General features: G+C 38.9%; 2 protein-coding genes across 4 annotated transcripts in view; one reads left to right on the top strand and one right to left on the bottom strand.

The window, feature by feature from the left end:
* Positions 1-27,862, top strand: part of EIF5B (eukaryotic translation initiation factor 5B) — a 35,878-nt gene that overhangs the window by 5,665 nt on the left and 2,351 nt on the right. The window contains exons 2-23 of the mRNA XM_027641891.1: positions 6,941-7,066; positions 7,159-7,246; positions 7,644-8,295; positions 8,774-8,994; positions 9,290-9,440; positions 10,225-10,320; positions 11,359-11,445; positions 12,858-12,947; positions 15,158-15,453; positions 16,078-16,185; positions 16,329-16,439; positions 17,281-17,348; positions 18,498-18,639; positions 20,237-20,368; positions 21,044-21,226; positions 21,354-21,515; positions 23,768-23,899; positions 25,156-25,287; positions 25,396-25,472; positions 25,596-25,760; positions 26,721-26,859; positions 27,421-27,582. Of these exons, the coding sequence (XP_027497692.1) occupies positions 6,941-7,066; positions 7,159-7,246; positions 7,644-8,295; positions 8,774-8,994; positions 9,290-9,440; positions 10,225-10,320; positions 11,359-11,445; positions 12,858-12,947; positions 15,158-15,453; positions 16,078-16,185; positions 16,329-16,439; positions 17,281-17,348; positions 18,498-18,639; positions 20,237-20,368; positions 21,044-21,226; positions 21,354-21,515; positions 23,768-23,899; positions 25,156-25,287; positions 25,396-25,472; positions 25,596-25,760; positions 26,721-26,859; positions 27,421-27,582 (3,520 nt within the window). The remainder of the gene's footprint in view (positions 1-6,940; positions 7,067-7,158; positions 7,247-7,643; positions 8,296-8,773; positions 8,995-9,289; positions 9,441-10,224; positions 10,321-11,358; positions 11,446-12,857; positions 12,948-15,157; positions 15,454-16,077; positions 16,186-16,328; positions 16,440-17,280; positions 17,349-18,497; positions 18,640-20,236; positions 20,369-21,043; positions 21,227-21,353; positions 21,516-23,767; positions 23,900-25,155; positions 25,288-25,395; positions 25,473-25,595; positions 25,761-26,720; positions 26,860-27,420; positions 27,583-27,862) is intronic.
* The window catches only part of REV1 (REV1, DNA directed polymerase), a 71,664-nt gene continuing 61,285 nt past the window's right edge, over positions 17,484-27,862 (bottom strand). The window contains exon 24 of one of the 3 annotated variants that reach the window (XM_027641828.1): positions 17,484-17,594. In XM_027641828.1, the coding sequence (XP_027497629.1) occupies positions 17,523-17,594 (72 nt within the window). In that variant the 3' untranslated portion in view covers positions 17,484-17,522. Of the gene's footprint in view, positions 17,595-21,768; positions 22,053-27,862 lie in introns of those variants that run through there. The other 2 variants (XM_027641799.1, XM_027641809.1) reach the window with 2 other exon arrangements.

Raw genomic sequence — 27,862 nt, 5'->3', positions numbered from 1 at the left:
AATGCTCGAATGGACATTGCTTCACTTTTTGGGCTGAGGGAGGAGTGCAGCTCATTCTTTCCTGAGTTTCAAACTGTCTCAGCATATGTAATTTAAATGTTTTCAGTGGGGGGAAAAACCATGTGGCTGCTTCTACTCTAAAAGGAGAAGTTTGTGAGGTTCTCGTACTTTGACAGGTCAAACTAGAAGGCGGCCAGGGCTTTGTTTTCATGTTTTGAATGGCCCTGCTGAGCCAGCAGATGCTTGCATTTTTAATGTCATAGCCCACTTAAAGGTTGTGCAGGGTTTTGAACAATTAAATGATAACTTCCAAAGTGGAACCAGCTTCTCTAGAGAAATTTGTATTGGCATTCTGTCTTTCAAACAGTCTTACTGCCTACAGGTAAAAACACCTACAAATAAGCCATTCAGCATTGGTAACTTGCTGGTTTTGGATAACCTTGTATTTAGAAATGAGTCCTTGTTACTCGGCTTATTACCCACATATATGGAGGATGGGCAAGGTGCTCTAGGGAAGTAATGGTAAAGATCTCTAAAAATATTAGTTTTACTTGGTCTAAAACTACTACAAAACTAAACACATGGAAACAGATGATTCAGCTTCTTTTCAGTCTTTTTAAAGATCAAGGGCTTTTTTTCTTTTTTTTTTTTTTTTTTAAGCAGAAGAAAATGACCTAATGACAGTGATGTTCCTTAGAAGGTGGTTAGAAGAGCTGGTGTCATGTAAATGATGAAATATCTCCAAAGTTGCCTCAGCAAAAATGAGTCTTCTGATTATGCAGGAATGTGGGCAGGGAGCTCACAGCAGTGATGCAACTTCCTTGCTGTTTTGACTTGCTGACTCTTCTGGCCCATGCTCATTGATGTTTCAGTGGGTTTTTTTAGGTCAGTTTTTGATCATATGGTGCTTTCTTACATTTCAGCTTCACCTTTATAGAGACAGCCTAAAACAGATCTTATGTAAAAGACTTGTAGCATAATTTGGCTTAGCATGTTAGCTGTAAGATGAAGGCAAGCCTTAGTAATCACGTTTGTCTTGGTCAGTGCAATGGATCAAAAAGTGCTTGTAATCTTTGAGTCTGTGAGTACTCTTTAATTTTAGTTTCAGCAGAGAGTGTTATCCTGTTGACTTCCTTTTTAAAGCTGGAAGTTGGATTTCCAGTAGTTGAGGGTTTGCCTCGTTTTAAGCTGAATTCTTCCACTTAATTTCTGCAGTTTCATTTACCTAATTTCAGTAGAGTCAAATTGCTATGAATGAGGGCAACTCAGCTCCTTTGTATAATCCTGTTGTTCCACTCTTTCAGCTCATGAATGGATTAGTAGTTTCCTTTGCTCTTTATCTCACTGCTGCCTAGTCAGGATGCCATCTCTGTCACTGTAGCTGTTTATAATGAAGTGTGCTTGTTTATAAAGAAGTTTTTCCCTGTAATTTTGGGATATATATTGTAGGTACGGTCATAAGTGTACTGAAAGTCCTAATTGTGTGTGTTCTTAGGAAAGCACATGAGGAAAGCATGCACATTTGCTGGTGGTCTTGCTAATGTAATGAGCTTGTCTGTTATTAAAGACTATCTGTGAAATCCTGTTGGTGTCAGTTGGCTTTCCTTCACTGGAACTGGCATGGAAAGCTGGAGGAGCTTATTTGTTAAGGAGGAGCAGTAATGCATTTTAGCTGCAGAAATTCACTGAGCAAAGAAAAATGATAAAAGCCTATTAGCTCTTATTTCAATAGCTGTAGTCCTGTCTTCCTGCATTTGGCTTTGTTTGCCTTGGCAATGCCCAGGAAGTCTTTCAAATTTCCATGCCTAGATTTTTCTGTTACAGAGGCTATATTGCATGCAGTATCTGTCCTTTGTATGGAAGCTTCACACTGTGGAAATCCCTTAATAATGAGTATATATAAACTATGCCAGTACTTGGATTAATTTTTTTAACCTTCCATGGAAGAGCGAAGTGACAGATAGTTATAGTTTACTTGTAACTGTTCTGACATACTTTGTTAGGAAGCGTTGATAGTTTTTATCTTATTTCAGAATTGTAAGTCTTGACTTGAAGCGTGACAGCTTCTGCTCTGGTGAGCAGTGCACTGATGAGCACCTGTAATATTGTAGACTGGGAAAGAAAAGATGAAACTTCAAACTTTAAAAATACATCTTGCTAATTGAGAACAAGTGTTAGAAACTGAACTTCACTAAGTGAGGTTGTTTTTAAACAAAATGGTAAAGTATGCCTGTAAAAGACTAAAGCAAACCCTAGAATGTGGAAATTAGGATTAATGTAAGTTTGAGCATCTGTAAATTAAAGCTTGTTTTAGGGTCAACTCTGGCCTCCAGATGGCTTCCACAGGGATTTTCTAGGTTCTGGCTGTTGCAGGCCATTGCATCAGAAAAATAAACTTGATCCAAAACTGTGTTTGTTTCTCATGTTTTAAAAACATGATTTAATAGCTGAGGGGTTTGTTTGTTGTTGTTGTTTTATTGTTTCTAGTCTTAAATGTTGTTTCCTTGGTGTACTAGCAAGAGAAACACAGCAGTGTTGTTTTTTTCCTACAGAATGTGCATCTATCAGTCATGAGATTTTTTTTCCACTTTTCTGACTCAGTAGCTTGCAGCTGTGTGGGATCTTGTAAGTAGGAGAGCTACTGGCTTTGTACATCTGACTGAGCAGCGGTAGGTGACAGCTCTGTTTTTCCTGTTTTCATCTTCCCACTGAAAAAAAAAATCACACTTTGTCTTGTAGGCAGGATTTGGGATGTAGCTTTATTTGTTGCTCATTTTGTTTAACACGTAATGTGAGCAGCTTAGATTGTGTTTTGGGTATCACTTTGTTACTGGCCTGATATGATGCTTTGTTTGCATGAGAGATGTTACTGAATTTCCTCTGTTGGTCATACCTGTCTTAAAAATCTCCAAAACTTATTTGGGGTGGTCTGGATGATCCTGGTTAGGTACAGAATGGTGTGTTAGCACAGCATTTAATTAGTAACTGAGTTAATATTCAGGATTCTATCCTTTCCTCATGTAATGAGGCTTTCCATTAGTTTATGCAGGCAACTTACTCTGGAACCCTTTTGGGCAACAGTTGATTTCTTAATGTCATTTCTAGGGCATTAAGGTAAGTATTTTTTCAGTATAAAGTATGTAAATGTGCTGTTTTAAAAATGCTTTGGAATCCTGTTAAGTCCTATATTGCTGTAATCCTGCTTAAATGGCAAAAGGCAGTGAAATTGTGTAGGGGAAATGTAAAGCACTTTTTCTTTTTGATTAGTAATGTAATTGCAAAGAAAAATAGTTTTGTTTGGTATCTGAAATGTAGTGATCTCTGTGTACTTGTTATTGATTACTGCCCTCTCCTTTAATTAATCTGACTGCTGTGTCTTTCTCCACTGCAGAGTTTTGCCTTATATTGGGCACAAACCTCCATGGAGTAATGTCTGCAGTCATTTGTTTTGAAAATTGCTTGTTTTGGATTGAGTGAAGTACACACACCTTACTCCTAGTGTAATTTAATGCATTGAAGTGCTGTATAAGCAGTATCAGAGCTCTTTTTATATCTGGCAGCAAAAACAGAGGCTGGAATCAAAAGATATGAATAAGAGAGGTAGCTTAGGCTTCACTTGTGAAACAAAGACAAAGGAAAATCAGGGAAGTAACCCCTTCTCAGCAGTGAAGCAGCATTGTTTTCATTTTTTCACTTTCTAGACCCCCTTGATCCTCTTATGTTGGGGAAACGTGGGGTTATTTTTTTGGTGTAAAGCATTATGAGCTTGATGGTCTGAGGTAGTGAGGCTGTGAAATCTGTTTACAAAGTCTTCATACAAAAGCAGTTTGAGGTCAAAATTGAAAACCATTTGAGCATATTCTGGTCCTTTGAGGTTCCTGTATCAGTCCCTCTTAGGGCTGAACCCTTGTAAAGGCTGAGTGGAGACCTTTTGGAGATCTCAGGGAAGAGGTTCTTGCAAGAGCGCTCGCGTTCTTGAAACGTGTTTGGGGACTGCTTAAAAAAGGTTTACTGGTAGAAGTTCCTGGGTGTATCTAACAATGCCAATAGGAAAGAAGCTTTCCTGGTGTGGATCTAAGTGTAGTGGTTTCCTTATAACATAAGAATCTCCCAGGATGAGGGAGAGCACCTTCTCAATCTTCTATTTGACTTTCTTTTATTATGAAATCCTAGTGGACTATTATTAGAGTTTTAAAAGGTAAGGAAATTCAAGGTCAGTATGGGAATAAACTTGTAGTAATGGAAGCCAGTGTTTGAATTCCTTTAGCTTTCCAGTGATATTCTGCTTGTCAATTCTTAAGAATCATAGCTGCATATATTGCTGTATATATAAGTGCATGCAGCCTTAATTTTACTTCACTGAGGAAGCTTGCTGTGTCACTTCTTAGTAAATGGAAGTGTAGTGGAAAGTATAGATTATTTTTCAGAAACTAAGCAGTAGAAGCCAAGTTTGGAAAGGCTTTTATACTATATTGATGCCACTATTGTGACAGCTGGACAGTCTTTATTATTATTCCTAAAGTGTTCTTGCTGGTGGGTGGTAGAGCTTAGTGTTTGTGAATTAGTTTCTTCAGTGTTTGATTTGAGACTTTTTTTTTCCCCCCCAAGAAGTTTTCTTCCTCAAGGTTCAGTTGAAGTGAGTTGATTTAACAGCCAATAAACCCTCACCCCCTTAAAGCCTGTATGCTGGAAAGCCTAATGGAACACAGGCATCTTCTTTGCTTGTAGCAAAAAACCTTTGTATTTTATGTTTGGACATAACTTTCTGCTAAGTTGTAATGTGGAAAGTCAGCCTTGAGAATATCTGTGTGAAATATAAGCTGTTAAAGGACTGATGCTTTGGTGTCTGTGCAACCACATGGTTAAGATCCTGTAGTAATGGGAGCAGTACGGCCTTGGAATTGTAGTAGAGCATGTATTTTGGTCTCTTTAAACTGTTTCAGACTTGGATTTGACTCAGTCTCCTCCATTAACTCCTAGAGCAGAAGGAGGTGAGCAAATGTGCTTAATAAACTTGATATTCTGTAATTAATGCAAAACCAAGTGTGAGGGCCCTTGTGTAGACCTAGGTGTAGTATAGTTAGCCCGAGATTAGGGCTTTAATTCTAGGCATAGAGATGAATGACATTTTTATTTCAGCTGTTACCCCTGGTGTACAGCCAGTTAAACTGCTTAAAAAACCAGCTCTTCAGTTGCTGAAACATCAAGTCAGCTTAAGGGGGAAATGGCCAAAAAGTTTATTTTCTCTTGAGGAGGTGAAGATTGCTTTAGAAATCTTTCATTAACTATTTGAGAGAACAATTTCTTTTGACAAATGTACTACTAATCATGTCAGCACCTAGGAAGCATTTCTAGGTATATTTAAGGTTTGTATTTTCCTCTCTTGACTAAAAGTAAGTATCTCTGGTGATGCAGGTGCTGTACAACCAGGTGCTTTGTTGTACTGCTTTTTATTTGTTCAATCTACATAGAAGAAAATTTAAGATCTTAAAAAATACAAGTAATCAATCTTGGCCTTTAAAAAATGAAGTGCATCGTTGCTTAGTTGTGCTAAACAGTGTTTGGTGACTTGCATGTTCCCAGTACTTGGCATAAGTTGGGTTTGTGAATGTCAGCATTCACTTGTAAATGTGAATTTAAAGTTGTGAAATGTAAAATTTTACAATTGTAAAATGATTCACCCCTTTCCTTTTGTGAAGAGAACTATAACTTAGACTTACTGAATTTCAGGATCTGTAAATGAATAATTAAATACTTGATTTTCTTTATTAAGATTCAACTCCCGGGTTTATAGATTGGTGAGGCTGAAGTGCTCTAGTAGTTTAGAATTTGCTGATATCTCGAAAGCCCTGAATTTGGAATAAATTCATTTCTCTTATTTTCTGGTTATAGTTTCTGGTACTTGGTGGGTCAGCCCTTGGCTGATTTGTCCTAAGTGGGTGGTATTGATTAAGTGAAATTGTGTTTTCTGCCCACGAATCTAAGAAAGAGTTAAATGAGATATTAACAGCTTATTGATTAAAGGGTTCTTGAAACTGCAAGTTGTGATAAAAGTAGTGTCCTAATATTTGCTGCTTTATAGACCAGTTTCGGTCTGAGAACTGAACTTCTAAGTGTGAAGCAGGGAATAAGTAAGTCTCCTTTCTTACAGTTGTATTGTGAGCGTGTTTAGATGGTAAAACACCTGGACAAAAACTTTCAGCTTTCTTCAGGCTTGAGAGAGGTAATACTAAGGCAAGTGGTGAAAATGAACTGCATTGGTATTTTTTATGGGCTGCTTTGGAGTCTGGCTTGGGCCTGAACTCTGTTCCTCTGTGTGGCTTATTTTCTTAAAAGGTAAAAATAAAATTTTCAGTCTGATGGCAAAACAGAGGCAACTTATTGTAAGGTGGAAGCTGTAAAGAACTTCCACTTATTTGCTAAATAAAAATACAGTAGTTTTTCTGTTTGCTAAAGGGTGTTTAAAGGAGCAGATAAGTACTTCTTAGTAGATTTTCCTGGTTATAAATTGCAAAATTTCTTCTATTTATGCTTCATTTTTACACTTTCACTGTGGTGGCTGCTTTTCTGTCAGTGACACAGGCTGTGATTTGAAGGGCTAAAAACCTTATCTTTTGAAGGAACAAAGTCAAATAGTCTAGTTACATTCTTTCAGGAAGTTATATCAAATCTCACAGCTAAACTTTTAAAGTCAGTGTTGCAAGAACTGAATGTGTTTTACTGTTCCACCTTCCTTCCCATGAAGGTTTTTTCCTTTCCATTGTACTGAGTGAAATAAGGTAACAGTGCATAATAGTTAAATATGGGGGGATTTCCCTTGCATTGCTTATGTTTTGTGATTCATTTTGCTTTTTGAAGCTTTTGTTTTATGCAGATGGCTTCTACTTATGTAACTTAACGTTTGAAGTCTTGAAAATGCTGCTTTCCTTCCCCATTTTAGTGCAAAAGATGATATTGATATTGATGCCCTTGCTGCCGAGATAGAAGGTGCAGGAGCTGCAAAGGATCAAGAGCCTCAGAAATCCAAAGGCAAAAAGAAAAAAGAGAAGAAAAAACAGGATTTTGAGTAAGTTTGGGGTTTTTTTCCTATCTGTCTGATTTTATTCCATTATCCAAAACCTCAGTTACTTAAGTACCCTAACTTCTTTCTTATTTTAGTGAAGATGATATCCTGAAGGAGCTGGAGGAACTGTCAATAGAGGCGCAAGGAGGGAAAGTTGACAGGGAACAGCCTTCTACAGGAAAGGTGAACACTGAGAGGGAGGTGGGCTTTTTAACAGAAAATTATTGAAATATGAGACACCCCTGTCCCAGAGAAGTTGTAGTGATACAGTGTAGTTGGAGATCCTATGTGAAACATGCAGCTAACATGTTTTTTTAATTATACTTGATCATATTTTCATAGTAAAGTCAATTGTGGAAGATTTTACCAGAAGCCACGTCTTCATGCTAATAATTATTCAAAACCAATCAGAAGAAATTTTAATTGGGGCTGAGGTATGGTGCACTCAGAAGGAATAGTTACTGCTTTCAAACTTTGTCTTCAGTATTAGAGGCTTTTCTTCTTATATCTCAATGCTACTTCTTAGCTCATGAGGGGAAGTAATTTTTCATGGCTGATTACTGAATTGTTTAATTACCAGGTTGAAAATGACAATGAAGAAAGCTTATCAAAACAAGATAAAAAAAGGAAAGGAAAGAGTAAAAAAGCCAATCTGGAAAATGACTATGACAGTGAGGAAGTGGAAGATAAAGATAAAAAATCTAAAAAAACTCAGAAAGCAAAACAAGACATGCTTTCTGGCAGTGATGATGATGATCATGAGACACGGCTTAAGAAGAGCAAAGGGAAAACTCAGAAGTCAAATAAAAAACAGGATTTGTCAGAAGAAGATGAATCTAATACTAGGAAAAGCAAAGAGCGTGGGGGTGGAGTGTCTACAGGTGAGAGTGGTGATGAATCAGATGATGCCTCCCAATCTAGAAAAGGACAAAAGAAAAACCAGAAGCAAAAGTCTGCTCCTGCTGCTGAAAGTGGGGATGATGAAGAAGAACCTTCATTCAAAGTAAAAACGGTGGCCCAGAAGAAGGCAGAAAAAAAAGAACGTGAAAGGAAAAAACGTGAAGAAGAAAAAGCCAAACTCAGGAAGCAGAAAGAGAAGGAAGAATTAGAAGGTGGTAAAGAACCAGCAAAGCCAAAAGAATCTCTAAAAAAATCTGAAGAGAAGGCCTCTCCTGAAATCACAGCAGTCTCTGGCCCTGGGGAAAAAGGAGAGACTCCTACAGGAGCAGAGGGTTTGTAACATGGTTCCTAAAACTGTAATTTAAACACTGTGGCTTTTATAAGGCCAAAGAGGTGGCAGGCAGTGAGGAGAGTTTGTTGGTTTATTTTGAATTGTGCATAATAGACATTTGGTAGCCTTGTCTGCCTCTCTGTGTTGGCTCACATGTGGCTGTGTTTTCTGGCCTGTAGTTTGTTCAGATACATGAGAAAATAAAAGCCAGATAGTGAATTCTTATTACAATGTATGGTTATGGTTCTGTATTGGAAGAGTACCTTTTCACTTCCCAGTTATTCTGTTACTTTAAGGCTTCAGGCCCTGACTTTGGAACTTAAGAGACAGTTTTGTTGTTTGTGTTATGAAGTGTTTATGTAGAAGTCAATGAAAATGTTCCTCATTTGGTGTTATTTATCATATTTCAAACATTAATTGTATTTAGAGTATCTTTGAGATTTCTGGGGTTTTTGAATGTATGCCTCCTCTTTCTGTAGCTGATGACAATGAGGGGGACAAAAAGAAAAAAGACAAGAAAAAAAAGAAAGGTGAGAAAGAAGAAAAAGAGAAAGAGAAGAAAAAGGGTCCCAGTAAAGCCACTGTTAAAGCCATGCAAGAGGCCCTGGCTAAAATGAAAGAGGAAGAGGAAAGGGCAAAACGAGAGGAGGAAGAGCGCATAAGACGACTGGAGGAACTAGAAGCAAAGCGGAAAGAGGAGGTACCGTATATGTCACTCCAAGGATAAAATAAGGGAGAATGTCATCTTAATTTGTATGCTTGCTGGTGCAGTTGGTGAATGATACTCTCAAGTATGTGGTGTGACTGTTGGGGATGGCCCTGTGCAGGGCTAAGGGTTGGACTTGATGATCCTTGTGGATCCCTTCCAACTCAGCATATTCTGCAATTCTGTGAATTAGTCCTTAATATGTTTGTCATGAACAGAATATACTGTTGGCCAGCTTTTGTGCAAAGCGTGCTCTAAAATTTCTGCATGTTTCTTTAACTTTTTCTAGGAACGATTAGAGCAAGAGAGGAAAGAAAGAAAGAAACAGAAGGAAAAAGAGAGGAAGGAGCGTTTGAAGAAGGAGGGAAAGCTTTTAACAAAAGCTCAACGAGAAGCCAGAGCCAGAGCAGAGGCTACTCTTAAACTACTCCAAGCTCAGGGTAAGCAGTAAAGTTTAAAATAATAATAATTAAAAGAACCCAAAAAAATCCACTGAACCTTCATACCTGTTACTGCTCTCTGTTTGTGTTTTTCTCTTTGAAGTTAGGAGGGCAAGTACTTAGTGATTCCATGTAAAGCTGCTCTGTTGTCAAGCAATGCAGTGTCTGTCTTCCTTCCCCGTCCCCCCCCTTTTTTTAAAGTAGGTTTAAATGTCTATATTTTCATCTTACGCTTTAAGTATCCAACTTTTTAATGCATTCTACTTGCAGATTAAAGATGTTAGTTGTGAAACTTAGGAAGAAGCACTTAGAGAAGAGGCTTAGTCCAAAGGCCAGGAAAAGCAGATGGGCTATGCTGCAGATCTTGTAAGACTGGTGATCTGGATCCTGTTGAATTAATTCACAGGCTTAATTAGGCAAGGGCATTGTTTTGCCTCAAGTTAGCTAGTCCATGTTCATGAAATCCTGTGCAGGTCTGTGATAACTTCAATCCTGCAATCTTAAAATCCGATTGGATTTATTGCTTATTTTTTGTTCATCATCCCCTTCCCCCAGTTATCCAACTTTTTTCTGAGAGCATTCAGTAGTATCTGATGAATGATACTTCGCTTGAGTTTTGCAGCTTTTGAATCCAGACTTTTAAAAAAGATAAAATATACATTGAACCTACTTTCCACTCTTCCTTCCTCCATCTTCCAATGGTTGGAAAACATGTTCTTATTTAAACCAAAGTGTGTTTATTAGTTACCTGGATTTTCTTTCTAACGATTTTTTTTTTTTGCAGGTGTTGAAGTGCCATCCAAAGACTCTGTGCCAAAGAAGAGGCCAATATATGAAGACAAAAAGAGAAAGAAGCAGCAGCAACCAGAAAGTAAAGAAGGTGTGGTTTGCATGGATTCTTAATAGATTAATCATATTTCTGGAAGCTTTTATGAAAGAAATCAGTTAATGCTAAACTAATTGCACCTCAGGGTGCCTCTGAGGTTCTTTTGACACCTCTACCCTCACATCCAAGTGCTGATGCCTTAGGATCCTAAAGTTATTTTGAAGTCTGCTCACTTAATCCTTTGTTTTACAATCTACTTGACTGTTATTTTTTTCCTAACCTGGGTATTGTCTTAAGATTTTCTAAATGCTGGAGATGTACAGGATGTAAAGGCCTTGTACAAATGTGACGTCGTACATATGCACACAAATGCTTTGTGTGCATATGTAGGTCAAATACAAAGTAGTGTAAGTAATAATGACTTATAATTAAGTCTAAGTTGATGTCCCAGGATGAAAGGGGATTGATCCTCATTTTAGTTCTGTTCTTTGTGGTGGAGACAGTTTGTTCACTTGTTTTCTTGTATATAAAAACAGATTCTGGTTCCTGGGTGGAGGTCATTCGGAGTAGTTCAAAGAGCTTGCATTTTTGAAAACTTACGATTTGTTGCATTAGTTAGAGTAGGTTGAATGTGTCAGTTTTTTACTTTTGTGGTTCATGGCTTTCCTCTGGGGGTATTACGTGGCTCTTTTCAAGACTAATCCTTAATTTAAAGAATTCAGGTTTACTTCTTCTTTAGCTTTTTTTTTTAATTTGACATGAGGTATGTGACTACTTAGCAGTTAAGCAGTGTGTGTAAAGAGTTGAAATGGTGCTTATCTGAATTGTGTTGGTGACTTTTTATTTTTAATGAAACAGTGGCTAGTTCATTAGTATTACTTTGTTTTCTCTTGTCTTTTAAAGAAAATGAGGAGGCTTTTAAGGTCAAAAGCAATAGTAATCATCTTAGCCAATAATTGACCTATCTCATAAATCTGTTCAACTGCTTAGAAAGCCAAATGTTTTCCAAATAAGCTGGCGTGGAGCTGTATGTCTCAGCTGGTTTGCACTTTGGAAGAATGTAGCAACCAATTTCCTGTCTTGCAATTTCAGAAAGCCTGGAGGTAACTTCCCCAGCTGAAGATGCTGTAGAACTGGAAACACTAGTGAAAGAAGACACTCCTCTTCCAGTAGAGCCAGGTTGGTAGTAAATGCTAATAAGCTTCAAACACTTCAGCCTGTGTGTCAGTGCTGCATGGAAGTTATCATACCTCATTGGATGGGGCTGAGGGGCCATTCTTTCTTGAGGTAGTTGCCTCTTTTTTTTTTCTTAAGGGAGGAACTGATGGAATTTCATGGAACAAAGAGGTGTGAAGCTTCAAAATGAAAGTGTAAAGGTCCCTTACTTATTCTGGGTGAGCTCCAGTGTTAAATTCGCTTAGGCAAGTAGCTCAAATAAGCACATTAAGTGCCTTATGATTCACTCCCCTGACTTTTCATTTGCTTTTTACAAGGCCATTTGTCAGCAGTTAGGTGAAGATAGGGAGGAAATATGCTGCTTCTGGTGTTGATAGTGCAATATTCACAGGGATTGTATTCTTTATGCCAGATGTTTTGCTTTCCCGAGTGCTGAATACGGTGGATATGGGTGAGCTTGTGGAAATGAGTTACCAGCCTAGCAAGTGATTGTTACCCTCATTTTTGCCTATGCACAGTACTTGTTTTGTCAAAATCATGTTGTACTAGACTCCTTCCTCAGCAAGGAGACTGTTTCAATTTTTACCCTTATTCTTAAGTTAGACAAATACTGACAAAATGCAGGTTTTGAAAATAAAGCTGAATGTGTACTCTTAATTCTGGCTTATCTCATGACTGCCATTCCATTGACATAAGAAAAGGTCTCACTGGCAGAATGTTAGTTCCTAGTTAATATTCTAGCAGTGTGGAACCTACTCTTCATTTCAGAGAGCTGAAATTTCATAACTCAACATGTACTGCCACAAATACATGTTGTATAATGCCTCTTTTGGAGAGGGTTGCAAGTTTGCATTTTTCCACTTGTCTTTTATTAAGAGCTGCTGTCTCTTCATATATCTGACTGAATTCCTGTTGAATTAATAAATTAAGTGCTTCTGAAATCCATGGTATAATTATATTGAGGCACCTGGAGTCCTTTTTATAGACAATTTGTATTTTCCCACTAGTTAAAATTATACTGCAACCCAACTTGTATTTGTGTTTCTCTTTTGCTTTCTTACCCATGGCTGACTGTTAATTGGGCAGCTCCTTTCAGAGGTCGTGGTTGTGGTAGAGGTTTGTGTGGCAGGCATTATGCAGGCACTGGCACGATATGCAGGCAGGAACTAGATGAGTAGATTTGCTGTGTCTTCCACAAAAATGTTTTGCTAGGCAAAGCTGCTAGGACTATACAATATTTGTGGAGAGAATTGGAGATTATTTCTTAAGTTCTTATGGAATGTGGAGATATTTGATAGAATTATGATAACAAGTAACTTGTAAGTTGCATGTGTCAGTATGTCAGAAGGGACATCTAAAAACGTTGTATGTTGCTGGACTGACTGTTTCTTTTCCTTTAATGTTGGATTTCTTAGTTTCAGAAGACAAGGAGGAAGAAGATGAAACTGAAGATGCAGGCTTGGATGACTGGGAAGCTATGGTTAGTGATGAAGATGGAGAGAAAGGTGGGCATGTAAATACCAAAAATGTGTGCTTTTTCTGGTTAAGAGGTTTCTTTGGGCTGAGTTTTCTGTTTCTGTACAAAACTATTTTATTTAGATTTTTCCTCCACTCCAGTAGATAAATTGTGAAGTAAGTGATTATAAATAGATATAAGACCCTCTTCTCAAAGGCAGAGCTTTCAGAAGCTGCAGAAATACTGCTTGAGACGACCCTTTGGAAATATTCATGGGTGTAGAGTTACCACCTAAAATAAATCAGTTGGAGTCTTTTGTTCTTTTTTTATGGGACTGAAAATCCTCTTCTCTTAATATATGCTTAAAACACGTCTGGGAGTTCAGGGAAACCTTTTACCTGGTGTTGTACTTCTCTAGTAATTGTTCCAAAGCCATAGGAGTTTCACTACACAAATCTAGCAACATCTAGGAGATGTACCTTTGAGACAAGTTCTGAAAGAAGTGAGGGACAAAACGGTGTGAAGGTTAGTGGGCATGCATTATAGTAAGTTCTCTCCTACAAGGAAAGACTGAGAGAATTGGGATTGTTCTGCCTGGAAAAGAGAAGGCTTTGGGGTGACCTAATTGTGGCCTTTAGTCCCTGGAGGGAGCCTACAAGAAAGATGGAGAGAGACTATTTACAAGAGTATGTAGTGACAGGGCAAGGGGGAATGGATTCAAACTGAGAATAGGTTTAGTTTACATATGAGGAATAAATTCTTTACTGTGAGGGTGGTGAGACACTGGAACAGGTTGCCCAGAAAAGCTGTGGGTGCTCCATCCGTAGAAGTGCTCAAGGCTGGGCTGGATGGAACTCTGAGCAACCTGGTCTAGTGTCCCTGCCCTTGGAATTGGGGTTGGAAGAAGATGGTCTTTAAGATCCTTTCCAACCCAAACTGTTCTGTGATTCTGTGATATGCTTCTTTCAGAGGCAGATGAGGGGGGGAAAAAAGGAAATAATTACCAGAACATCCATATTCCTGTGTATATGTGCCAAAAACCATATTCTGTCTGCACTCAACAGCAATTTTTATGGAGAACTTAGAGCAGCATGAGAGTCAGGAATAACTTCTCAGATATTTTCTTCTGGTTGGAGAAATGTGTATTGCTGTGAGCCGTCCTGAGCAGGAGTCAGTTCCTGGTCCTAGTGCTTCCATAATGTGTCTTCATTGGTTCCTATGCTCAAAGACTGTTTATTCATCAAGTACTTTTATTTGCTCAGGCCTGTACTTCTGACACCTGTGCTTTCAAGTGTGATACTTTACATACAGATATGTACAGCAGTATGGATTTCATTCCATCACAAGTGTGTTCCTGTGGTGCTGGACTGTTCTGCTTTGAGTTCCAAGGGCTGCTCAGACTGTTTTAGTCTGGTGCCACTGTCCTGGGGAGGACATAGCACTTCTTGCTGCTTGGATTTGAAGGCTCTGCCAATGGGATCCAGAAGAAGAGCTTTCCTGGGAATTAGATTTAGTGTATTACTAAGCTGATGGACTTTTAGCATAGTAAGGAAACATAATCTCTAAGAGCAGCGAGCCTCCTAACAGCACTGTAAGGAGAATGCATGGCTTTAAAGTGTTCCTTGTGTGTTCCAAGTGTTAGCTTGCCTCTTATGGTTTCTGAACTAATTGTGGATGGGATGCTTTCAAAGAAAGAAAATTACTTTTTGATAGTTCTTTTTCTTTGTTTACTGAAGAATTCCCTTGAAAAATACTAATCTTCTCTGAACAGTCTAAGAAAATGTTAAGATGAGATTCTTTTATAGGTGTAGGAGAGATCATTTGTTCTAATTATGTCTGCTTAAATGTGTGTTCCTGATCAGTAGTATGCAGAACCCATATAGGAATGAATTTGGAGTATTTTGGCTTTCTTTTTAAAGGTGTTGGTGCATTCATTCCTTTATGAAGTGCATACAGCTTTAAGGGATGTCATTTTGTCTGAATATCTGCAAGTAAAGTCAAGCATAAATGTGCTGATAATATCATTCTTTCCCCCAGCCCAAACTCGCTCTGCTTGCCTGGATTCTAAACACAAGTCAGCAGCTCTAAACATGAAACACCTTTACACTGCAAGTTGAAAAATTATCTTGACAAGTACTTATTGTAGTACCTACTCTGTCCTCACTCTTCTGGAGTAGTCTCTCTTTTTACTTCTTGTTGCCATCTCCCCCACAGCTATGAATTTAATAGAGAATTTTTACTTCAATTTTTTTTTGACAGAGAGCAAACCTGTTCACATTGAAGTCAAAGAACAAAATGAAGTGGATGAGGAAGAGGAGGAAGATGAGGAGGAGGAGGAAGAGGAAGAAGAGAGTGAAGAATCTGAAGACAGTGAAGGCAGTGAAGATGAGGATGAAAAGACTTCAGATGAGAGAGAGGCAGACTCCCAAGCTATTGGAAAACAATCTATGGAAAAAAAGACCAGCAAGGAAATTAGCTCTGATTCTGAATACGACTCTGACGATGACCGCACTAAGGAAGAGCGTGCTTATGACAAAGCTAAACGGAGAATTGAGGTATTAAGATACAGTTGGACTCTTGTGTTGTATAAGAAACAACTTAATTTTCAGTTAATTGAAAAGCCTTTTTGTCAAATTTGTCAAAATGATGGCCGTGTCAGGACTAATGTTTAGGCAGGTTCAGAAATTGTGTTAATTAAGAAAAAACCACCTGGTTTCGTCTGAAGATGAAGTATTTACTTTTAGGCAACTTGACCACAAAGATGACAACTTCAGTGTTGTTCCTCTCCACCTCTCTCCCTCCTGGAGAAAGAGGCTTCTATCATTACAAGTAGATATTTCCAAGTTTTAAAAGGTGTGTTTAAACTGTTCAACACTTTTGTGGCTGCTGATGTTCTTGGTTTCTTCACCCAAGATACTTCTTCAGAATGCACCATCAACAAAGCTACATGTTAGTGGATATAATAAATTAGGCTGCTAGACTGTAACCAAAACCAAACAAACAAGAACTTATCTGTTAGTTGAAAATTTTTGATTTGCCAAAAGAGGGATGACAGACCTTGAATTGCCTTGAAAATGTAAGTCCTGCAGTTAGCAACATGTTTGTATATATGTAATCAAGTCAAGAGGTGAGGTGTGGTTTCTGGTTTATGCTTACCAATTTTCATGTCTTTTATATAGAAGCGACGAGCTGAAAACAGCAAAAATATGAACACTGAAAAGCTCAGAGCACCAGTTATCTGTGTCCTGGGGCACGTAGACACGGGCAAGACCAAAATTTTAGATAAGGTAAGGTGTGGAGTGTGAAGGCACTGCTGTGTGTCGTGTTTATGCATGTGGTTGTTTTGGTTGAAGACAGAAGTAATTAAAATGTGCTCAGAGAACTTCAGTCTCCTACATGTGGGTATTTCTGGTCTGTTTTTTGTCTTTAGCTTCGCCACACTCACGTGCAGGACAGTGAGGCTGGTGGTATCACTCAGCAGATTGGTGCAACTAATGTTCCCCTTGAAGCTATTAATGAGCAAACCAAGATGGTGAAAAATGTAAGTTGCAGCACTTCAACAACTGTTTCTTAAATATGAAATGTAAACTAATTAAGGCCGTGTGAGATTTCCTGACATGGACAGATATACTTATCCCCCATCTCTAATTTTGAGGTTGGTTTTTTTATTTTTATTTTTTAAATTCTTATCCTTCCCCCACCAAAGGGGAGGCTGTCTCATTTTTCATTTTAGTTGATACATTTGGTTTCAATTAATGCGTTGTCCTTTCTGCAGAAAAATATGCAAATACTGGTTACTCTGTTCTGGACAGTGCATATATGTCCATAGACTGCTTATTTGTCATTATTTTGATTGTAAATTGAGACTTTTTGAAATCTACTGAGTATATTTTCTGTTAAACTTACCATTTGCTGTATGTGCTGGAATTGGGCCAGTACCTAGGTGATTCATTTTTGTGTTACAGAAATAGCAACTGTTCTGTATTGCTTGTTTTGGATACTATATCCTATTTTGCTTGTGGCAGCAGCTGACTGAAAAGCCTTAGTAGTGATGGCTTTTTCCAAGACTTTTTCAGTGTATTAAATATGTAAAGTGAGGGGAGAGGAGAAAATAATTAAGACAAGGATGATAAATCTCATTACCCTGTAGGCTGCCTTGTCTTACAGGTTTTAGCTTATGGCCACTTGATACCTAGGGGAATGTGCTACTTTAATATTGAAATGAGCTTTGGCTGATTTAGTTTATGAAGAGTGCTGGCCTTTCTTAATATATGTGTCTGGATTCTTGAAGTGCAGGCTGTCAGTAATCTTGCCAGCTCTTATTTTGTTTGTTTTAATTCTTGTGCAATCTCTGTAAGAGAACTAATATTTTGAAATGTTAGTTTGACAGAGAGAACATAAAAATTCCAGGCATGCTGATAATTGACACTCCAGGACATGAGTCTTTCAGGTAATGTTTTCTCACAATGTTGTACTTATCAGAAGTGACAACTAAAACATATTTTTAACAAAGTGCGAGGTCTTTGCCTAATTCATTGTGTTAGACCTCACTTGAAAAAAAGCCGAACAAAACCAAACTATAAAGTAGAGGAATAAGTGGATTTGCTTCATTTGCAGGTGCTTTTTATATCTGGTTACTTGCTGGCCTTTTATAGCTGATAATTTTCTGTCTTCGTGCCAGTTGAGCCATGAATATCTGAAAAAGCATGTAAATAAATAGTTAGTGTACTAAGAGGAAAGATGGAAGCGGGAAGCTAGCTGGAGAAGGAAAGGTGAGGATTTCAGGTGACCTAAGTACTCTGCTATGAAAAATTAAAACTTGTGTCCTAATCTCCGGTTCACAGTGTCAATGTTAAGGTAACTGAGTTGGTAAGAGTGGGAGTTACTAATTGCACAAATCATCTGAGTCTTAGCAGAGATCAGATACTGTCTGGGAACACCGGTGGCATATGCAGGCCAGCCACTGAATCAGCTTTAAGGTTAAAACGTGGCATGCATAACTGAACTCACTGGGATGAAATCTCCAAACAGAAGGATTAAGACTTAAGTATAAACGTCTCCAAGCACTGAAATGCCATGTTGTGGGACACTTGTTAATGTCCAGATCAGTACCTTGGCATCTTACCACTTACAGTTCTTCCATCTTCCAGCCAGGTTTTGTTTGGCACCAAAGGTGTGATAGTCTGTTTATATTGTTTAAAAAATATAACCTTATATACATAGTGCTTATGTAGCATTGTATAAAAACAAGGTCTTGTTCAGATTTTGCACTCCTGTATTTCACTTTAACTGTCCTAATTCTGGCTCAGAAAATAATCAGAACATGTCTTACATGATAAAAATATATAATAATATGAGAACTATTGGGAGAATAATAGTTTCTTATTTTTGCTTACACATACTTTAATAAATTCTATTAAATTTGCAAAGCGTCATTTGAACATTTTTTTATATAGTTTCCATTTTTGAGGGGAAATAACCACTTGATCAGCTTTAATTTTTTGTTTGTCAGTGCAAGTTTGACATTGTACTTGGTGTTTTCATTAAAATTCTGTTGCTACATTACTGATTTTTTTTTTCCTGTCTTTTAATGCCACAGCAATCTAAGAAATAGAGGAAGCTCACTTTGTGATATTGCTATACTTGTAGTTGACATCATGCATGGTTTGGAGCCACAGACAATTGAATCAATAAATCTGTTGAAATCAAAGAAATGCCCCTTTATAGTAGCTCTCAACAAGGTAGGATAGCTTTTTACTCTAATAGTGTATATACACTTTCTCTATGCTAAAAGTGTATTTGGCATTTGACAATTGTCTGTTTTCTTCCTTGAACTGGAATTTTTTGTGTGAAGTCTGAAGTGGTGGTTCTAGGATCCTGTGTTTGTAATTTTTGTGTCCTTGGTACCACGATGGCTTTACAGGAGCTTTGCAGAACAGTCAGTTCTTCTTGGAATTCTTACTGATGAATTTTGTTTACCTTATGTAACTTCTGTATATGATTCACACTTCTGGAAGTTGTGCTTCAGTTGTGGGGGTTTTTTTCTCTTATTTGGATTTTTGTACATTTTCGGATAAAATTCACACACAAGCTTCAAGGTGAAAAGTCACACTTCATTTTAGCTACTGATACTTGTTAGTTTGACTTGAAGACAAGCTGACTTTAAGCCCTTGGAGCAGTAATGTTGATCACTGGTGCAAAGTGGTTTGGGCTTTACAATATTAAATGGTAAAGTAACTAGTTACTTTCAGCCCTGTTTTTAGAAATCTTGTGCATGTGAAATTATGCTGCCTGTTTGTGATGACTTGATGAATTACATATAATTCATATGAACATAGAGATGAATTAAATATGTGGAAATTACTCGTGTCCAATGACTTTGGAAGCCATCTGACATGCTGTCAGAGAACTGTCAGAACTATTCATGTGCAGTGTAAAAACTGCAGTATACTTCAAAAAATGAAAGGAGTATTAAGATTGAAGGTGGTTGAGGAGGCCATTATCTCATTGCTGAAAACAGCTACTTTTTTAAAAGAACCCAAACAACCTACTGGATGGAGAGGTGTTAAGGCCTTATGGCAGAACAGTAGAGAGTTCAGTCTCAGTTAGACATGAAGACCCAAATACGTTTCGCCTCTGTCACAGGCCTACAGTGAACCTGAGATTAAATAGCTGAAAGTTCTTGCATTTCAAGTTATAATTGTGTTATTTGACTAGATTATAATCTGTTTTCTTAGATGTAAATTTTGATTTTGTACAAATGTAATAGTTTCTTGGACTAAGTCGGTCCTGCTTTGGAAACTTATTTAGGGGAGTGTTTCTTAAGTACACAGTCATGTCTTTTGAACAACTCACTGTGGTCCCTTTTCTGTAGCAACACAGGAAATGGTCCAAATTCAATAATAAGTTTTAAAAGTTCTATGTAAAACTAGTACAGTCTCTTTTTTGGGGGAAAAAACCCAACACCTCGTGATTTTGGAGTTTTTTTGTGTGTTTTGTGAAGCTATACATGGCTCTCTTTCTTCTGAATGTTTAAGATAAACTTGATGTAATTAATGCATATAAACCTTTTCCATATGAACCTAGATTATTATAGCTTGAATTTTTAAAACCTGAAGTAGTATTGCTATTCTAAAATGATGTCTGACTTTGGGTAAATACAGAAACAGAGCTAAATATAGCAGCTAAAGCAAAAAAAAAAAGATTTAATTTGATTACTGGAGCAAATAGATGGCAGGCTAAGTTGGTTGGTAAAGTATTTCTCACCAGTAATGTTGCATAAGCATAAAGATGCCCTTTAGTAAGCTGCATAAGATGACCTACTGCTGTATTTTCAAGATTGATAGGTTATATGACTGGAAAAAAAGTCCAGACACAGATGTAGCTGTCACCTTAAAGAAGCAGAAGAAGAATACGAAAGATGAATTCGAAGAACGTGCAAAAGCTATCATAGTAGAATTTGCAAAACAGGTAGGTTGGAATATTCAAAGTTCTTTGCTTAACAAAAGTGATAGTAAATGGGGTGGGTGGGTGGTGTGGTTTGTGTGTGTGTGTTTGTTTTGGGGTTGTGCATGTTTTTTGTTTTGTTTTGTTTTTTCCCTCTTCCACAAAACAACTTAGAATATCAAGAAAACTGTTGCATCTCCTCTGACGCATTGGTGTTTACCTCTCATAAAACAAACTCCATTGTTGTTACATTAATCTGTTTTAACTGCTTCATCCTTAAAAAGTGTTAGTTTGGAGAAAAGTAGCTAATTGCTGTGCGTGGTCAATGGAGTCATGAATAGCAGATGAAGTTTTATGTCCCTGTTCTTTTTCTTTTTGGGAATAGCCCAAGAGAATCTCATCTGTCTCTTTTTCCCTTGGATGCTGGCAGGGTATGAATCACATCAGTTCTCGGAACTTCTTTTGTTGATGACATACAGTGCTGTGTAGAAGCTAGATGGGCTAATTAGCTTTGTAGAGTTATCCCACACTGCTTCCAAGTGTGGATTGAGGCTTCATGTTCCATAACATACTGTCAGTAACAGTGTTTTTTTACATTGGGCTTTAAAAAATGCAGTGGTACTTGACTGGGGTTGAATGTTTCTGTTAATACTGATACGTATATGTTTTTCCCTATGTAACTGTTAATCCTGATTCCAGGGCTTGAACGCTGCCTTGTTTTATGAGAATAAGGATCCCCGCACTTTTGTTTCTCTTGTACCTACCTCTGCTCACACAGGGGATGGCATGGGAAGCCTGATAGCTCTTCTTGTGGAGCTCACGCAAACTATGCTGACTAAGAGGCTGGCTGAGTGTCAGGAGCTGAGAGCTCAAGTCATGGAGGTAATCCGGCAACTCTTCCTTGAAATTCATACAGAAATTTCTCCCTTCCCTGCCCCTTTCTTTCTGGTAAAAAATTGTATGTTTGAAGTCCTTAAATAGGGAGTAACTTTTTTCCCCTTTCATTCAGGTTAAAGCTCTGCCAGGCATGGGCACTACCATAGATGTTATTCTGATTAATGGACGCCTGAAAGAAGGAGACACCATTATAGTTCCTGGAGTAGAAGGTCCTATAGTGACTCAGATTAGAGGTCTTCTGCTACCTCCTCCTATGAAGGAGCTACGAGTTAAGGTATGGCAGCTGGTTTTAGTGTACTGGCATTTAAAACCAGGAAAAAATAAATCATCTTTATGAAAAATGAGAATGTAGTAGAGTTCAGCTATATTAGCAGTATCTAAGGGTGGCTTCAAGGGAAAGACAGCACACATCTGGTGTTTTTCTGTGAATGTACTTGTATGTACCTATTGGGGTGTGTGTGTTGTTACGATAGTGGCAAAGAAAAGGATCAAGGAATTATCTTGCAGTGAGGATTAGGATGTGCATGCTTTAATTAGGGATTTGAGCATGTGGCTACATGTGAGAGGGAGATACCCATCTTAAATGGAAACTGGAATGTACTGGTACAGTGACTTCTGAGTTCAAGTTACATCATTAGTGAAAATGTTTTTTTTAGTAACAAAAATCATATACACTTAGGTTTGAGAAAAGTGAACAGGTGAGTTTCTGGGGTTGGTTGGTGAGTGGCAGTGACCAGGACTTCTGCAGAATCTGTAGCCTCCTGGCATTTTTAAGAGTTGTTGGAAGTTTTGCTGCCTTAGTCTTAATAGCCTGAGGAGAGACACTGAAATAAGGAGGTGACACACAAACAAAAGGCTATAAATAAATTGATAAATATATTAAGATTCACGCATACAATTCAAACATGATTAAAAGAGCTGCTCTGATTTTTCCTGCTTAAAAGTGTCTGGACAGGTTTTGTTTAAGGCAAAAACTCCATAGATAACCTAGGTGAATGTAATAGGATAGGCCTTAAAGGTTTGGTTCAGAGGTGTAAAAGTAGTGTCCCTGCAGACTGCTGTAGTCCTTGGTGTTTAATCTAGTTCCATCCTGCAAATGTAGATACTCTTGTAAGTAATACTAATAATTGTGGGGCCCTGGGTTGACGTTGGTGTTCTCCTTCTGCTGTGAGATTGTGTTGTTGCCTCAGAGGTGCTGAAGGATGCAGTATTGGTGCTGAGGTGGAATCCAAGCAAGATCCTCTTGACCTGCTTTAAGTAGAAAGACAAGCCCTTCTTTCCGCTTGGCCGGCTTATCGGCTGTGGGGTGGGACAGTTGCCTTGGCAAATCTAAGGCTTCCTGCTCTGGAGCGCAGCTTTACAGTAATACCTTACAGTAATGGCTACAGAGGGACAAAAGGGAAATGGATGTTTATGCTTAGGTTTTGTTCTCTGCTTGGTTGGAAGCTGGTGAATGTTCTTCTACCGTGAGGAATGAATTGAAAGCGTTTCCACCCATTTGCTTCCCTTTATTTGAAAGCAGGAGATAAATTGGTGTGTGAAACGCCTAGAGACTCCAGGTTTTTTTTGGGGACTGAATAGCAAGGTAACGTAACAGGTTCCCATCAACAACATCTTCAGATGATTTTCTGTCCTTTGGGAGATGGAGCACAGGGTATCAGCATCATGCTGAACACTGGATTTGGGAACCTAGAGCTGGGCAAGTAGATCCAGGGTAGCTGTTGGGGTTTTTTGAAGCAGACAGTGAGAATGCATTTTGATTTAGCTTGTTTATGCAGAATTGTCATCCTTGAAATACGACTCAAATTTTGGGGTGGAGGGCTAAAGAATAGAGGCTTGCAGAAACAAAGTGCTTTCTGAGGAAGGAAGCTGCCTTGCAGTTATAAGAAAAGGATTGGATATGTAAACAAAAGAAATGAAGAAACAAACCAGAAAACACTTCCAACATCGATTTAAAGATCTTCAGAAATAACTGTTTTTGTCGTGCCTTGGGCCATGCCCTGAGTGTGAAGAGATCTTCAGGGTTCCCCTGGATGGGGAGGAGCACCTGGGAAACTGAGCGTGGAACTATGCTGGACGAGAGGCCTTTAGTGGGAGAGTGAGACAGCTCTTCCTGCACAAGCACTTGGGCTGTGTATCAGCTAAGCTTTAGTGCTTTTGTTGAGCTGTTGGCATCTTCCCCTCACTTCGCTGTTGGTTTATTAGCGAGTAGCTCCCTATTGCTGCTTGCACTTTTCTAGCCTATGTTTCTCTTTGGCCCCCTTCTCTGTTTTTAGAGGAATTCCCTGTGCCCTGCCCCCCTTAGCAGTGGTGCAGGAATATCTGAAGGGAGAGGAGCGTGCAGACAGGAACATGCAAATGCAAAGCAGAGGCAGTCACTGATGAAAGATGGGAGGTGCTGGACTTCAGCGTCATGCTCTCAGCTGTGCTTGTGGGTTGCAGTTTCTTCAGCTGCTCAGCACTGCATTGTGTTGCTGTGCTCCATTGACATGAACTCTTTGCTAGTGTGTATAATCTCTTTTTCAGAACCAATATGAGAAACACAAAGAGGTTGTTGCTGCTCAAGGTGTGAAGATTCTTGGGAAAGATTTGGAAAAAACGTTGGCTGGTTTGCCACTGCTTGTAGCTTATAAAGAGGATGAAGTCCCAGTCCTCAAGGTGAGGTGGCTAATGTTGAAATACAACACACCGAGGGTAACTTGAGTTCTCTGGTGATGAAACTCATTCAAATGTTGAGAGCTCAGTACACAAGTAACTGGCTTTTTTGGTTCCTTTAAAAACTGCTCTAATGTGCTGTAGCCTTGTGCCCATGTGAATCTTTAGTGATGAGATGTCTTTAGTGTCTTGACCATTAGCTTTTTCCCTGATATTTTGCTGGGGTGTCTCTGCTGGTAGAATGAGATGTGAAAACAAGTATCATGGCATAGTTTGACTGTTAATTACTGATTTTGTATTTGTAGTAATTTATGCATATATTCTAATTACATTATATTAGGTACGTATCTGCTAGTGGAGTTCTTTAAACTGTCATAATTGCAAAGCTGATTTAAGACTCGTGTAATTTCTATTGTGACTTAAAAAGTTGTGGAGAGGATGTAGCTATCCTAAAACCAAAATTGTGGTGAGATGCTACTGTTCTCCAAAGGCAGGAAATTATTTTGAAATTACTAACACACAAGGTTTCTTTTACTTTTAACCATAGTTTTACTTTAGTCTTCTGTCTACTTATTTGTGCCTCTAAAGGGAGGTTAAACTTTTTGGATGTCCAAACACAGACCTAGTTGCTGGGTACATACAAGAATGTATATAAAGTGTACTGCTAGGAGTGGATCCGTGGTGGCCTCAAGTAAATGGCAACACCCATTTATCTGCCAGAGGAAGAGATGGAAGTGCTTGGGTTTAAAAGGCATGGGCTCTGAAAAATGTGATTTTTGACTCCTCTGAAAGCAGCAAAATGGCCTTGCTGCTCTTGCATCCCGTTTTGTACCCAGGCCTAAAGAGAGTTCAGGGTCCTTTCCAGCTCATGGCTTTAGGAGTCAGCTTTTCCTGTTAATCCTCAGGCAGCCACAGGCATCAGCACACACGGAGTGTTTGCTCAGCCCTGCCAGCAGACAGGGGAGAGTGATGTGCATTCTGCAGACTCCCAAGATGGGCATTTGCTCTGTTTTATATGATCACCTTCTTGCAAAATCCTCAGGTCTAGTTCAGCTCAGGCTTTTCTAATGCCAGAAACAATCACAGTGTCTCACAGGGCTCTGTATGACTTACACTGCAGGTCTGAGTTGGGACCTATCAGTATGACTGTCACATACTTTCACCAGCTCATGAACAGGAAGATTTTGTATCCTGAGGCATAAATAGCAAGAGAACTAAAATTTCCTTTTTCTCTCTTTTATTTTTTTTTTCTTCTAAAGGATGAACTAATACATGAACTGAAGCAAACACTGAATGCAATCAAATTAGAAGAGAAAGGTGTTTATGTCCAGGCTTCTACTTTAGGCTCTTTAGAGGCATTACTTGAATTTCTTAAAACGTCAGAAGTGCCAGTAAGTACTTCTGTGCTGTATCTGATGTTGTTGGTTCTGTGTTTTAGTCACTGTTTCCTTTTGACTTGGCAAGTTTAGTGACTGGATTTATGTGGCTTTCTTCAACAGTATTCAGGAATTAATATAGGTCCTGTCCATAAAAAAGATGTTATGAAGGCATCAGTTATGTTGGAGCATGACCCACAGTAAGTAACTTTGCTTTACTCTGTTGGTAAATGTGTGGTGGTGCTGCAGGAAGGCCCAGTGCCCTCCTCAGCTCTGGTTCTGTGCTCTGTCTGGTAACCTGTTGGGCTCACTCTTCCCTACAGGTATGCTGTCATTCTGGCATTCGATGTGAGGATTGAACGTGATGCACAGGAAATGGCTGATAGTTTAGGAGTGCGTATCTTTAGTGCTGAAATAATTTATCATTTATTTGATGCCTTCACAAAGTATAGGCAAGACTACAAAAAACAGAAACAAGAGGAATTCAAGTAAGTATGAGCAATTGTATTCTGGATGGTTCCCAAGTAAGTGTGTTGCTTATTTTAGTATACATGAAACTGCATTTTACCTCGTTTCCTTGTTATTACTTAGTGATGGGAAGGAAGGGGAGGGTAGAACTATAAATTTTCAAGAATTCAGCGCTCCAGACTAACTGTTTACATCTGAGTTAGGCATAGTAGGGTAGGAGCTGTGAAAGCTGTGCAGCAGGTACAAGATTCAGCTAGAACTGTTATGTAACATGGAGTGTTTTTATTAAGGTTTACTTTCTATACTTGGCTTCTGTTCCTAGTTTCTGACAGATGGGTTAGCCTTGCAGACTAAGAAAATAAAACTGAAGGGATTTGGATTCTGTTGTTTTATATTTATGCAATACCAGTGTAGAGGGCTTCATTCTGACTGCAGTAACATGAATATGCAATCAGTTAAGGATTTATAGGGACCCAAAATAAATTTTTGGAATTGTGTGTCACTGGGTGATCGTCAGTAAACTAAGACAGTCAAAATAAATTAAAATGTATTTCATTTCATATTGATCCCAATTCGAGTTTGTATACTTCATGATTTAAATGTATTTGTTCACTTTACAAACAAAAATCTTGAAATTTTTTGAGTCCTTGTTATGGGTTAAGGCAGCAGTATTTCTATTCCTGTGCTCTTCTGCATTGTTATTATACTGTAAAATTCCTACTCCTTCAGTCGTGGTCTAAGTTGAGCACCCAAGCCTGTTGAAGTAAAATCCATGCCAGCCATGCTTGATTATTGTTCCCTGTAGTTCTTGAAGATCAGCTATTGACTGGAATTAGCAAGTTTGGAAAAGAGATTTTTTCCTGCTTGATTTTTTTTCCCCAAGTGACACTGTTAGAATAAATACCCAAGAATTGTGGGAGAAGGCAGAGGTGTTAATGCTACATACGCTGTTCCAAGTGCCTTTTCTTGTCATCTTCCAGGCACATAGCAGTGTTTCCGTGCAAGCTGAAAATCCTCCCTCAGTTCATTTTCAACTCTCGTGACCCAATAGTGATGGGTGTTGTTGTGGAGGCCGGCCAGGTGAAGCAGGGCACTCCCATGTGTGTACCAAGCAAAAATGTAAGTAAGCACCTCTTCCCAGGGGATGTTTGATCCACCTGGTAATTCCTGAGATGAGGCACCGTGGAATGTTTGCGTGCCTTTCCCCAGTGTGCAGATTTCTGGTAGGAGATGAGGTTCAGACTTGTAGATCAAATCTCTCTTCTGGGGATCAAGAACCTAATTGCTCTCTGCCAGCAGAGTTGAGCCCTGCAGCTGGACACAGGAAGTGTGGCTGGAAGGTACCTGCCTGAGAGCCGTCCTCCTTCCCCACTGCCAGTTCTGTGCTCGAGTAACGAGCACAGTTGACTTCCCCCCTACTTAGCTACCAGGAATGACAACTCCCACCACCTTGAGATAACCAGCTGATATCCCAGATGAGCTGTGGGTGGCTGATGTTGCTGCCCTTTTCGGTATGAAGCACTTGCTGTGCCATGTTTTGCTTTGCCCTCGCTGAGGCAGCAGCTCCACCAGTGCTGTGCTTCCTGCAGCAAGTCTTGTGTGTATAAATGGGAGCTTAGGGAAGGGTGTGTGCACAGGGGGTTTGTGGATGTGTCCTACAGCTGCTTCATTGCATTACAGTTCGTTGAAATTGGAATAGTTACAAGCATTGAAATAAACCATAAACCAGTGGATGTTGCAAAGAAAGGCCAAGAAGTGTGTGTTAAAATAGAACCTATTCCTGGGGAATCACCTAAAATGTATGGACGACATTTTGAAGCAACAGATATCCTCGTCAGTAAGGTAAGAGCAATCTCTGTTCTTGGAGAGGGCTTAGGACAGAGTGGCAGCTTGCTTGAAGTGGAACTGTTGCATGAAGCCTAAAAAACATGCAAGGAGCTTCCCCTTGGAGACTGACAGACACAGTGTGTGTGTGGCATCATTCAGCCAAGTTCCCTGTAGCCTTAGTTTGAGGTCTGTAGTGGTGTCCCTGGAGAGGCCTGAAGGAGTGATGGGCTGCAGCTGAAATACCTTGTAGCTCCCAGCACCCAAGAGGGTAAAATGCTACACTCGCTATTCGCAA

This window comes from Corapipo altera, unplaced genomic scaffold (assembly GCF_003945725.1).
Source record: "Corapipo altera isolate COAL_440 unplaced genomic scaffold, ASM394572v1 0, whole genome shotgun sequence".
NCBI lineage: Eukaryota > Metazoa > Chordata > Aves > Passeriformes > Pipridae > Corapipo > Corapipo altera.
Note: the sequence above shows the minus strand (reverse complement) of the source record. Positions and strands in the feature narration are given on the sequence as shown.